General features: G+C 47.9%; 1 protein-coding gene across 5 annotated transcripts in view; it reads left to right on the forward strand.

The window, feature by feature from the left end:
• The window catches only part of MAP3K7 (mitogen-activated protein kinase kinase kinase 7), a 323646-nt gene that overhangs the window by 177655 nt on the left and 133748 nt on the right, over positions 1–12243 (forward strand). For all 5 annotated transcript variants that reach the window (XM_078648255.1, XM_078648256.1, XM_078648254.1 and 2 more), the window contains exon 11: positions 7337–7496. In XM_078648255.1, coding sequence (XP_078504381.1) covers positions 7337–7496 — 160 coding nt within the window. The remainder of the gene's footprint in view (positions 1–7336; positions 7497–12243) is intronic.

Raw genomic sequence — 12243 nt, forward strand, 5'->3', positions numbered from 1 at the left:
TTGAGTCTATAGATGAGGTATCTTTACAATATCTGACTTGGAAGGCTGTTTTTCTGTTAGCAATAACTTCAGCTTGTAGGCACAGCGAGATTTAAGCCTTGTGCAGTCATGAACTGTATTCTAGAAGAAGCGTGTGGTAATGAGCACTAATCTGAGTTTCCTCCCTAATGAGGGGTTAGCCTTTTACATCAATCAGACCATCTGTTTGTCATCTTTCTTTCTAAAACCACCATCACCAGAGAAAGCAGCCCTTCACACCTTAGATGTCTGAATATTAATTTTTAGCTCTCGCACCTGGCGACGCAGCGCGAAGCGCTGTCGCCGACGAGAGTTATTGTCAGCGACTTGGCTCTCAAGTGGCGCACTTACAGGCACGCGCACATCTCCCAGGCAAACAAGCATGCAGTTTCACTTTCGCCCCATGCTTTTAGTGCACATGTAAACAAAACAGCATTCAACATGTAAGTCTTGTAACCTGTGCAAAAAAGCCCCCATCACTTATCTCTCGGGCTGGCTCTGTTAGGTGCGTGTGCGCGTGCGTGCGTGTTGTCAGATGCCCGCGCCCCGTTGTTTATCCTCAGCCTCAACAGAGCAGTGCTTCCGAGGCTGCTTCCTGCCTGCCTCGAGTTCAGCCGCTGTTAAGCACCCGGCCTCCGTCCGACCCCTCTTTGTTCCTGCCCGACCACTCTGCTGCAGCTCTGCGGTCGGCCCTCGCTCCCACACAGCTCACGAGCGGCGTGCATGGAGGACCCAGGAGTTTAGTGGTCCCTTCTGTCGTGCGTGTTGTCAGATGCCCGCGCCCCATTGTTTATCCTCCGCCTCAACAGAGCATTGCTTCCGAGGTCTGCCACCGGAGGCGGAGCCCGGGGCTGCTTCCTGCCTGCACCCGGCCCCCGGCCGACCCCTCTTCGTTCCCGCCCGACCCCTCTGCTGCAGCTCCGCGGTCGGTCCTCGCTCCCACACAGCTCACGAGCGGGGTGCATTGTAAATACTTGTTTAAACCTATTGCGGTGGGTATGCGACTAAGGTGTAAATTGTGTTTTACAGGTGTCCGCTTCTGCCACATAATATAGGTGTTTTTTCTCTGTAGGATTTTTGTATGCTCTTTGTCCACAATCTGTCCGCCTTTGTGCCTCGTGGTGGATTACTAAAAGTCGTAGAGTTTACAGGGTGTCCTGGTGGGTCCCCACAATACATTCCAACTCCTCGGGGTATGCACGGATTGATCAGCTGTGACGTCATTGACTCTGCTTTGTTTTAATCACTGTAAATGTGTGCTAAGTTGTTATGATTTTAAATAACTAGAAACATCAAAAGTTACTTATTTCAGGGTCTGCTGCCCGTAGCTTTCACGGCTTGGGAGGCAGGTGTGTGTGTTGTGTGCATGTATTGTGTGTGGTGTGTGTGTTGTGTATGTGTGTGCCTGCATGTGTGGTGTGTGTGTTTGCGTGCATGTGTGTGTTGTGTGTGTGTGAGTGTGTGTGGTTAGTTGTCTACAGTCATCCCTGGGGTCAAACATCGGTCCTCCCAATCCTCAGAAGTCCCATAGAAGCATCACACATTTTCTAAAGTGTACTTACACAATTCTTGCACACACCTATCACAAGTTTGCCTGCAAAACCCCATGCGAAAGCCAAGGATTTTTAACAATGGCATTTAAAACAAGCATTTGCAAATCTAATCTGCCTTGCCTTTGGGAACTATTGGCTTTGACATTTGTTAGGTCTCGTCCTTTACCATTCCGAAGGAATGGGAAATGGCCGAGAATTCAAGTGCTCGAACTGATTGTCAAACCACCGCTTTTTTTCGTGGCGTTTTCTTCGAGTGCACGTACAGGCACGCGCTTTTGGCCCATACACTTTCATAGCCATCTGTTCCTTAATGTCCCTCCCACCCTTCGTCACGCTAATGGCCCTCCCCCAGCACAGAGCGCGCATCGCGGCCGCACAGCACATCAAAGGGCTTCTCCCAGCGTGTGCTGTGCGGCTTCTCCTCCCCTAATTATGTGGCCGGCCGTACTTGTGTTTCCCGGCCGCTTCCCGGCCACTCTTGTATTTAATTAGCAGCAGCAGCATTTCTCCTGCGCCAGGCCACATCAAAGGCTCTGTGCCACTTTCACCCACACAGCAACACTTACAAACACGCAATGCCACTCACACCCACGCAAGCCCACTATCATCCACGCAACGCCACTCACACACGCAACGCCACTCACACACGCAACGCCACTTACACACGCAACGCCACTCACACACGCAACGCCACTCACACACGCAACGCCACTCACACACGCAACGCCACTCACACACGCAACGCCACTCACACGCGCAACGCCACTCACACGCGCAACGCCACTTACACGCGCAACGCCACTCACACGCGCAACGCCACTCACACGCGCAACGCCACTCACACGCGCAACGCCACTCAGCCACGCAACGCCACTCAGCCACGCAACGCCACTCAGCCACGCAACGCCACTCAGCCACGCAACGCCACTCAGCCACGCAACGCCACTCAGCCACGCAACGCCACTCAGCCACGCAACGCCACTCAGCCACGCAACGCCACTCAGCCACGCAACGCCACTCAGCCACGCAACGCCACTCAGCCACGCAACGCCACTCAGCCACGCAACGCCACTCAGCCACGCAACGCCACTCAGCCACGCAACGCCACTCAGCCACGCAACGCCACTCAGCCACGCAACGCCACTCAGCCACGCAACGCCACTCAGCCACGCAACGCCACTCAGCCACGCAACGCCACTCAGCCACGCAACGCCACTCAGCCACGCAACGCCACTCAGCCACGCAACGCCACTCAGCCACGCAACGCCACTCAGCCACGCAACGCCACTCAGCCACGCAACGCCACTCAGCCACGCAACGCCACTCAGCCACGCAACGCCACTCAGCCACGCAACGCCACTCAGCCACGCAACGCCACTCAGCCACGCAACGCCACTCAGCCACGCAACGCCACTCAGCCACGCAACGCCACTCAGCCACGCAACGCCACTCAGCCACGCAACGCCACTCAGCCACGCAACGCCACTCAGCCACGCAACGCCACTCAGCCACGCAACGCCACTCAGCCACGCAACGCCACTCAGCCACGCAACGCCACTCAGCCACGCAACGCCACTCAGCCACGCAACGCCACTCAGCCACGCAACGCCACTCAGCCACGCAACGCCACTCAGCCACGCAACGCCACTCAGCCACGCAACGCCACTCAGCCACGCAACGCCACTCAGCCACGCAACGCCACTCAGCCACGCAACGCCACTCAGCCACGCAACGCAACGCCACGCCACGCCACTCAGCCACGCCACGCCACGCCACTCAGCCACGCCACGCCACTCAGCCACGCCACGCCACGCCACTCAGCCACGCCACGCCACTCAGCCACGCCACGCCACTCAGCCACGCCACGCCACTCAGCCACGCCACTCAGCCACGCCACGCCACTCAGCCACGCCACGCCACTCAGCCACGCCACTCAGCCACGCCACGCCACTCAGCCACGCCACGCCACTCAGCCACGCAACGCCACTCAGCCACGCAACGCCACTCAGCCACGCAACGCCACTCAGCCACGCAACGCCACTCAGCCACGCAACGCCACTCAGCCACGCAACGCCACTCAGCCACGCAACGCCACTCAGCCACGCAACGCCACTCAGCCACGCAACGCCACTCAGCCACGCAACGCCACTCAGCCACGCAACGCCACTCAGCCACGCAACGCCACTCAGCCACGCAACGCCACTCAGCCACGCAACGCCACTCAGCCACGCAACGCCACTCAGCCACGCAACGCCACTCAGCCACGCAACGCCACTCAGCCACGCAACGCCACTCAGCCACGCAACGCCACTCACAGATTGTGGGTGCAGATTGTGGGTGCAGATTGTGGGTGCAGATTCAGGGTGCAGATTGTGGGTGCAGATTGTGGGTGCAGATTCAGGGTGCAGATTGTGGGTGCAGATTGTGGGTGCAGATTGTGGGTGCAGATTGTGGGTGCAGATTGTGGGTGCAGATTGTGGGTGCATTCTTATAGGTTCTGTATCGATCCCCCTATTCCTGACCCTGTTCTGGTTAACAAGTTAACTAGCAGCCATCCCATGATGCAGAAACCGTTATCTGATTAAGCCACACTACGGCACAGGAACGTGTTATCTGATTAGGTCATAACGCTTGCCATCTAATTAGACAAGCGATATTCCTCCAGCCCCTGATAAGGCATACGGAGTTCTCAAAACAAATCAAACCTATGACAACCTGGGAAAAACCCTGCGGCCATTGTTTTGATTTCATCGAGAACTTCAGCAAAAGAATGTGCTAACGACCAAGTCGTATGACATCCTTATTGACGTATCTATGTCCATCCTTACGTCAATCTCGGCACCTTACAGGTATAAATATTACCGGTATTGCCTTAAGCAAACACACGCGGTGGTGACGAGATCGGAGCAGCCAGACTTGCCGAAGCCCAGAGCAGAGCAGACCCCGCTGGCGCAGCCCCGCCTTCCTGACACGCTGAGAACGAGACGCTGCTTTCTCCTGCCGAGAAATCCAGCTCCGGCGCTTCCGGGTAGCCCTCGCAGGCAGCCTGGAATATCGAGACCAGAGACGAGAGATACCATCCCTCATTCATCCTAAATTCCAGGTACAGAACTGAATAACCCATTGCAGAGAATTCTTGAGTCAGTCACTTGGCAAAACAAACTTAACTTAAACTGCTACTTTCTATTCCCGCCCACGTATTAGGCTTAGGTCAGGTACACCGGGGTAGGCGTAGTTAGAAACACCAGTTGAGTACGATTAGTCAAATGTATATGTGTATGTATCTATTTTATCCATTTTAAACCACCTTATGGCTTAGAAACCATATAAATGTTTTTACAGTATTATTTTATACTTCTGCTTTTATTGTATGCACTTTACTTAACCATAAGTATTGCGATAATATCGATCCATTTCTCTTGTATGAGAAAAGAGACTGATCAATAAATAACATCTTTTATTGAACACGCCCGTCTCTTCCTTTTCTCTACAATCTGGTGAGACTAAGAATGCACGTACTGACTGAGTAAAATAAGTTGTCTTTTGTTTTCACACGACTCTAGAGATACACTCTTGATTAGGGGAGAGCAAAGTTGTCATGTTCTATGGTTGTCAGAAACTAAATCCCTTCTTGTCTATCCAGGGAGGTTCAACTCCTCCTTGCCTATTCGAGAAAGTTTCTAGTGAACTCTGAGCTAGCTGGCAAACCCAAAACTTTAAGTCTAATATCGACAATAGAAGACCTAGTTAACGTCTGGTCTAGGCCTATACTATTGAAGGTATTATTCCAATGCGCAGAGCCTATTGGGATAATAGGAACTACACTACAGATTGTGGGTGCAGATTGTGGGTGCAGATTGTGGGTGCAGATTGTGGGTGCAGATTGTGGGTGCAGATTGTGGGTGCAGATTGTGGGTGCAGATTGTGGGTGCAGATTGTGGGTGCAGATTGTGGGTGCAGATTGTGGGTGCAGATTGTGGGTGCAGATTGTGGGTGCAGATTCAGAGTGCAGATTCAGAGTGCAGATTCAGAGTGCAGATTCAGAGTGCAGATTCAGAGTGCAGATTCAGAGTGCAGATTCAGAGTGCAGATTCAGAGTGCAGATTCAGAGTGCAGATTCAGAGTGCAGATTCAGAGTGCAGATTCAGAGTGCAGATTGTGGGTGCAGATTGTGGGTGCAGATTGTGGGTGCAGATTCAGAGTGCAGATTCAGAGAAAACTCAGCAGCACCACCACCATTGCAATGCAATAGGTCTCGTTTTAACGCAAATTTAAGCTATAGGCCTTGTAAATGACAAAGCCTTTTATTTATGTTCCAAAAACCAGAACGCAAAAATAAAGGGCATTATCATTTACAATGCTAATAGTTCAGACTCGCGTTATTGCGAGACCTATTGCATTTCCAATGCTTGTTTTTAGTGATGCTGTGCTGTGTGACCAAAGAGAAAACAAAACTAACTTGGTTGTATTGCAGCTGCAGTGGGTGTGTTATTTTGAAGGCATGTGTATCAGACATACATTCGTCTAAAAATATGAGCATGGTTTTTTCCATTTGTTTACTGATTCAAGCTGGGTTGGTAAATAAAAAGAGGTAGCGCCAAAGCATTATTAAACCAGCATTTGCAATGCAATAGGTCTCGCATTTGCTAGAGTTTGAGCTGTTGGCATTGTAAACGACAATGCCTTTTATTCACGTGTTGGTTTTTTAAACATAAATAAAAGGCATTGCCATTTACAATGGCAATTGCTTAAACTCTCGCAAATGCGAGACCTATTGCATTGCAAATGCTTGTTTATTTTGTGAATGTAGCGCAGCTCAACATACAGTTTGCTTCCCATGCATTTCATTTTTTGCATTGCGCTGCATCCTGCGAAGCCACGGCGTATAAACAGTCTTGGAATGGTATTGTCTATAGTTTATCATTGTTTTGCCTTTCCAATACAGACAGTGCATTGCTTCTAATCATGGTAGGGATATTGGAACTTGAAAACTATTTATGATTGCACTACAATACAGCAGTTCGCTACTGTTTTAATATTATTTAGTATTATAAGCATAGCCAGGCAGCAGCATTTTTTTCTGTGATTATTGAGTGTGTTTTATTGCGTGATCTGATAGTAAATCTTCTTAAATGCAGAACTAAACCAAGCAATGGATGATCTCCTCTTTCTGTTAACAAGCTGTTAGACTTGTTGTGTTGTCTCCACACGCGAGGATTTTTAGGAACTCACTGGGACCCTTTATCCAATTCTTCATTGTTGATTGTTGAATTTTTCCTGGTGACAAACATGTACTGTCCGTGCATTAGCAATGCCTGGCTTCATTAGATGCCAGGTCAACAGTTTTATGCAGAGGCATCTGCCAGCCACACCTGGTGGATAGGGAAGGGAAAATCATGTGCAATATATCTTTGTGCTAATGTATTGGCAACCCCCAGATGGTTCTGATGTTTGATGTATTGTGGGTGGATGTGAAAGGGAGCTATTACAGACTATATTAACGTTGACATCTACTTGAACTATTGCAGAAAAAAATCGTTTTTGTTTCTGAACACTTCCACTAAATGATGGGATAGTTCAAATGATTGCAATCTGCTTCAAATGTCACAATTTACACCCAGTCGTCTATTGGCATTACCCTGAATTTCGTTATTAGGCAATACTCCAGCAACACAAATAATTCTTATGTTAGTATATGATTGCACGCCGATTTTAACTTGTGATATTTTGGGGATTTCAGCATTTGTGTTTTTCAATGTTTTCAGGGTGAGTCTGGTCGTTTGAGTTTGCCTCCTTCTCGTGGTGGGAGTGTGGAGAGTCTGCATGATGTTCGAGGACGTCCACCAGCCACTCTTGTTCCGACAGAAAGCAAGAGGATGAGTGCAGACATGTCAGAATTAGAAGCCAGGATTTCTGCCTCTGCAGGTACATTAGGAATAATGAACAAACAGAGTGGAATTTTCATACTACATAAAGTAACAAAAAGTAACATTTCTAAGAATTATGTAAACTGATACACTAGCTTCTAGAAGTATGTCACCAACTGATCTCATTTGTGTTTTTTCATTAGCTGTGAAAGTAATTTATGGGCTTTTTCTTAATTGGTGTACTGTTTACCCACACTTGTATTAAGTGTAAAAACCAGCTGTGATAAATTTGCTTGGTAGCAAAGCTAAATGGAGAATATATACAAAGTTCTTGCAATGTTCATTTAGTTGATCTCGTCTGCTCCAGCCCTGTAACTATCCATCCTATTTCAGAAAGTGACCCCTTCCCCATTCTCAGAGATCCGTAGTAACCCAGTCTATCCAGTGAACAAGAAACTAAAGTTTGAGGCAATCTACACCAGGGAGATTTTATGTCTACTCTAGACTTAAAAGACGTATATTTCCACATTCCAATTCATCCCAGTCATCGCAAATACCTCAGATTCATGATAGCGGGTCATCATTACAAATTCAAAGTACTACCATTTGGAGCCACCGCTGCTCCCTGGGTATTTACCAAATGTCGGTTAGTAGCCGCAGCACATCTGAGTAGAAAACACATCCATGTCTTCCCATACCTGGACGAGTGGCTCATCAAAGCCAGCACTTAATAAATGTGCCTCCAAAACACTCAAAACACGATTCACTTACTTCATCAACTAGGGTTTACAGTGAATGCGTTGAAGTCTCCTCTACAGCCTTCCAACACACAAACTTATCTGGGAGCCACCATAGCCGCTCACAAAGCTCTAGCCTCTCCCAATACAGCCAGGATTCACAATATTCAGTCCCTCTCACTCCATTTCAGCCCAAATAATCATTGCCAGCAAGTCATCATGCAACTGCTAGGGATGATGACTTCTTGCATTATAATTGTTCCCCACGCAAGACTTAACATGTGTCCCCTTCAAGAATGTTTAGCAAGTTGCAGGGTCAGTTGACTGATCTAGTGTTGGTAGATGGCCGCACCCATCGCTCTCTGCAGTAATGGAATCCACAAAATGAATCCATAGGGCGCACTTTCTCGACCCTGTTCCACAGACAGTGCTTTTTTTTTTGTGTTGAATTTTTTTTACTTCATATCGCCAAAGCATTCTGCAAATCTTGGACTGTTTTTGCGCCCTTGATTTATCTTGTGGTCCGCTAATGGAAGGTTCTTCCACCTGGATAATGTCCGATCAACCTCCTTAGCGACTAGGTTTCACGATGGAATCTCGTCAGTTTGGTTTACTATAATAATCCCTAGATATTTTATCTCTTACTCACTCTACCTCTCCAACCTTCCAGATTCCAACACATCACTTCTGTCTTGGAGATATTCACTGAGTATCAGGATACCTCCCCGAATTCATTCGTCAGCTGCTCCGCCCTGGATAGCGTTTGGGTCGGATCAGAGGTGTAGATTATTAGATCATCCGCATATAGTGCTATTTTGCTTTGAGAGGAGAGTGAATGGATAGGAATTATCTGATCGTCTTTCCTTAAAAGATGCGCAAGAGGCTCAATACAAATGTCAAACAAAAGGGGAGACAGGGGACAACCCTGCCTTGTACCTCTGTAGATATTGAAGCTCTTTGTTAGGGAGCCATTTAGGAGACTTTTAGCCATAGGGCATTCATATAATTTTGTAAGTGCCATAATATAACCTGCACTGAAGCCTATTAATTCCAAAACTGCCCAGAGGAATGCCCAACTAACACGATTGAATGCCTTGGTGGCATCGATGGTTACCATGGCCAAGGGAATCGAACGTGCAATTGCTAGATCTGTAGTCCCAATCAGAGATAGTGTTAGTTCTTGAATTTGTCTTTTTTGGGGCGAACCCCTTCTGATCTGCATGAATCAGTTGGAGGGCCACCTTTGCCATTCTCCCTGCCAAAATGCCAGTATTGATTTTATAATCTACATTTAACAGGGGGATTGGCCGATATGAATCAACTCTCCTAGGATCCTTTCCAGGTTTTAGGATCAAAACTATTGTGGCCTCCCTCCATGATTTTGGGATCGTCTCTTCCCCCCTATAGACTAAATTAAACAACAGTTTCATTTCCAAAACTATTTCATCAGTGATTCATTTATACAGCTCAACTGGCAATGAGTCTGGGCCAGCTGCCTTACCATGCTTCAAGTGCAGAGGCTACTCCCTTATTTCTTCCTCAGTAATAGGGGCATCCATTATCTCCCTACCCTCCGTTGTGAGCACTGGGAGTCCTAATTTATCTAACCATAGTTTCAAGCTCCCCTCATCCGATCGCACTTCCTCCGTATATAATTCAGAGAAAAGTGAGACCAGGCTATCCTGCATGTCCTTATCCTTATTCGAGATATCACCCTGGGGGTTAATGATCAATTCCCCAATATAATTTTGTGACCTCTCGGTCCTCGGCTTCCATGCTAACAATGCTCGATCCATTTCTCCATATTCGAATTGTTGCATACGTCCCACTGCCCACCTCTCACAGCACTTTGTCTCTAGATTGATCTTGTAATTTAATCTTGCTTCCTCCAGCTGTTCCGTTATCTTCTCTATATCCTGAGTAAGCCTTGTCATTTGCTGTAATTTGACTTCCGGAATCCCCAATTTTTCCTCCAAGCTTCTCAATTCAGCTCTATCAAGCTTATTCTTATAGGTGGCCTGACTTTGTAAAACACCTCATGTGTATGTTTAAAGGCTTCCCCGATTATTCCAATATCATCTGAGTGGGCATTAGCCAGGAAGAACTCAGATGTTCTCTTTTTCAAGAGGGTGGACACAACTAGGTCTAATAAGATGGACCTTTTCAACGTCTATCTCCCGTTATGGCTTGCTCTTACCCCCATTAACGTTACACACACCGCAGCATGAGCTGAGATATGCCCCAGCAAAATATTAACTTCTTTCAGTCTCCCAGCCCAAACTCTATCTACTAATAGGTAATCTAACCTTGAAAAATGATTATATTTTTGCTATGGAAGGTGTATCCCTGCTTTTGCCCCTTGGGTATCTACATGTGTCAACCAAGCCTATTTCATATAGCATGTGTTTCAAGGCCTACCTTGTCCTTGGTGCTTGAGCTTGGCCTCCCCTTCTACTAGTAGTTCTATCTTTAGTTGAGTCTAATAGGGTGCTGAAATCTCCCCCGATGATAATGGGGGTGGTTACCCCTAGAAGTGTCAATTGCAAATCTACAATGTACTGGGACTCATCCACATTGTGACTGTAAAACGCTACACAGACAAACTCTGTACCTCAGCACCTAAGGGTTGCTAAAACCCACCTCCCAGAGCTGTCTGATTTAGAGGAAATTAACTCAACTCCCGATCCCCTCCTGATCAGTATTGCCACCCCCTTACAATATTCTACTTGATCAGAAGTAACATAACTCTCCACCCATCTTAATTTTGTATAAAGCCCCCTACTTTCACTTGCAGTTATATGGGTTTCTTGTAGGATAACTACCTGGGCTTTGGAGTCATCTAGATAGTCCGTCACCAACCTCTGTCTGTTTTTTTTTATCTAAGACCATTTATATTCCAAGTCAGGACTTGCAACTTGTTTTCATCTCCTCCCATCTACTTTTAGCTGAGCACATCCTTTATCCCCTTGGAAACTAGGATGCTTTTTCCAGTAATGGCCCAAGGCCAAGATGTTATCAGTGCAAATACTGAAGACTCATTTAAAAAAAAAAAAAAAATGTCCCACTGCTCCCCACCCTGTGCCCTACCCCTCACCGCTATCTACCCTCTCCTCCCCATGGGAACCCTCCCTTGACTATCCGGCATATACATGCCCATGGGACTACAGGAGAGGAGGAGAATTTCCCCTAAACTATGACCATACCAGTGCCTTCCCTTCCCCCTCCGCTCATCCAACATCCATATTTTCCTGTGATTCCTTAACGTCTTCTTCATTTCTTAATTCTTAACTCCGAAAAGATACTCCTCAAGATTCTCCACCTCTTTTTATAGTGTCAATTAAACTATCCGCTTCTTCCACTGGTCTTCCACTGTTTGAAAATTACGCATCTGATTGTCCCACATGACACGAAGCATCGTCGTGAATATCAGTTGAGCTCTGGCTCCAAGTTTATTTAGCTCCTCCATCCTTTTGCCTAACTACCACTGTTTCTGATTTGTTGCGCGACACACATCCGACCTGATGTAAAAAGTGAAATCTGAATATGGTCCATTCCTTAAAGCTGCTGTTAAAATTGCTTCTTTGACCGTGTATGAGGGGAAGTTTACAAGGATTTTCCTCAGCTTTTGTCTCTGCATGTTTAGTTAAAATGCACTCGTTGTATCTCGTAGTCCAAGCTGAGGTCTGGATTATCTTTCAGAACGGTCTCCTTTAGATCCTTGGCCGCGGCGGTAATTCAGCCGCGGCGCTGGGGGGGGGAGGGAGCGGGGTCGCGCGGCACCGTCATGCTTGTGACGAAACCACGCCATCATGAGCCACGGGCGGCCTGTGCTTATGACGTCGTGGTTCCGTCATGGCTCCGCCCACTCACTAATTCACAAGCACCGGCGGGGAATCAGTGCCGCGTGGGCGAGCCGCGGCATGACTGAACCACGCCGTCATGAGCACACGCCACCCGTGGCTCGTGACGGCGTGGTTCCGTCACCAGCATGGAAGGGGTTAACAAATTGATTATAAAAAACCTTGAATTTGGTCCCTTCTTCAGCTTCCAGGATGTTTGACTCTCAAA

Source organism: Lissotriton helveticus, chromosome 6, assembly GCF_964261635.1.
Source record: "Lissotriton helveticus chromosome 6, aLisHel1.1, whole genome shotgun sequence".
Lineage (NCBI taxonomy): Eukaryota > Metazoa > Chordata > Amphibia > Caudata > Salamandridae > Lissotriton > Lissotriton helveticus.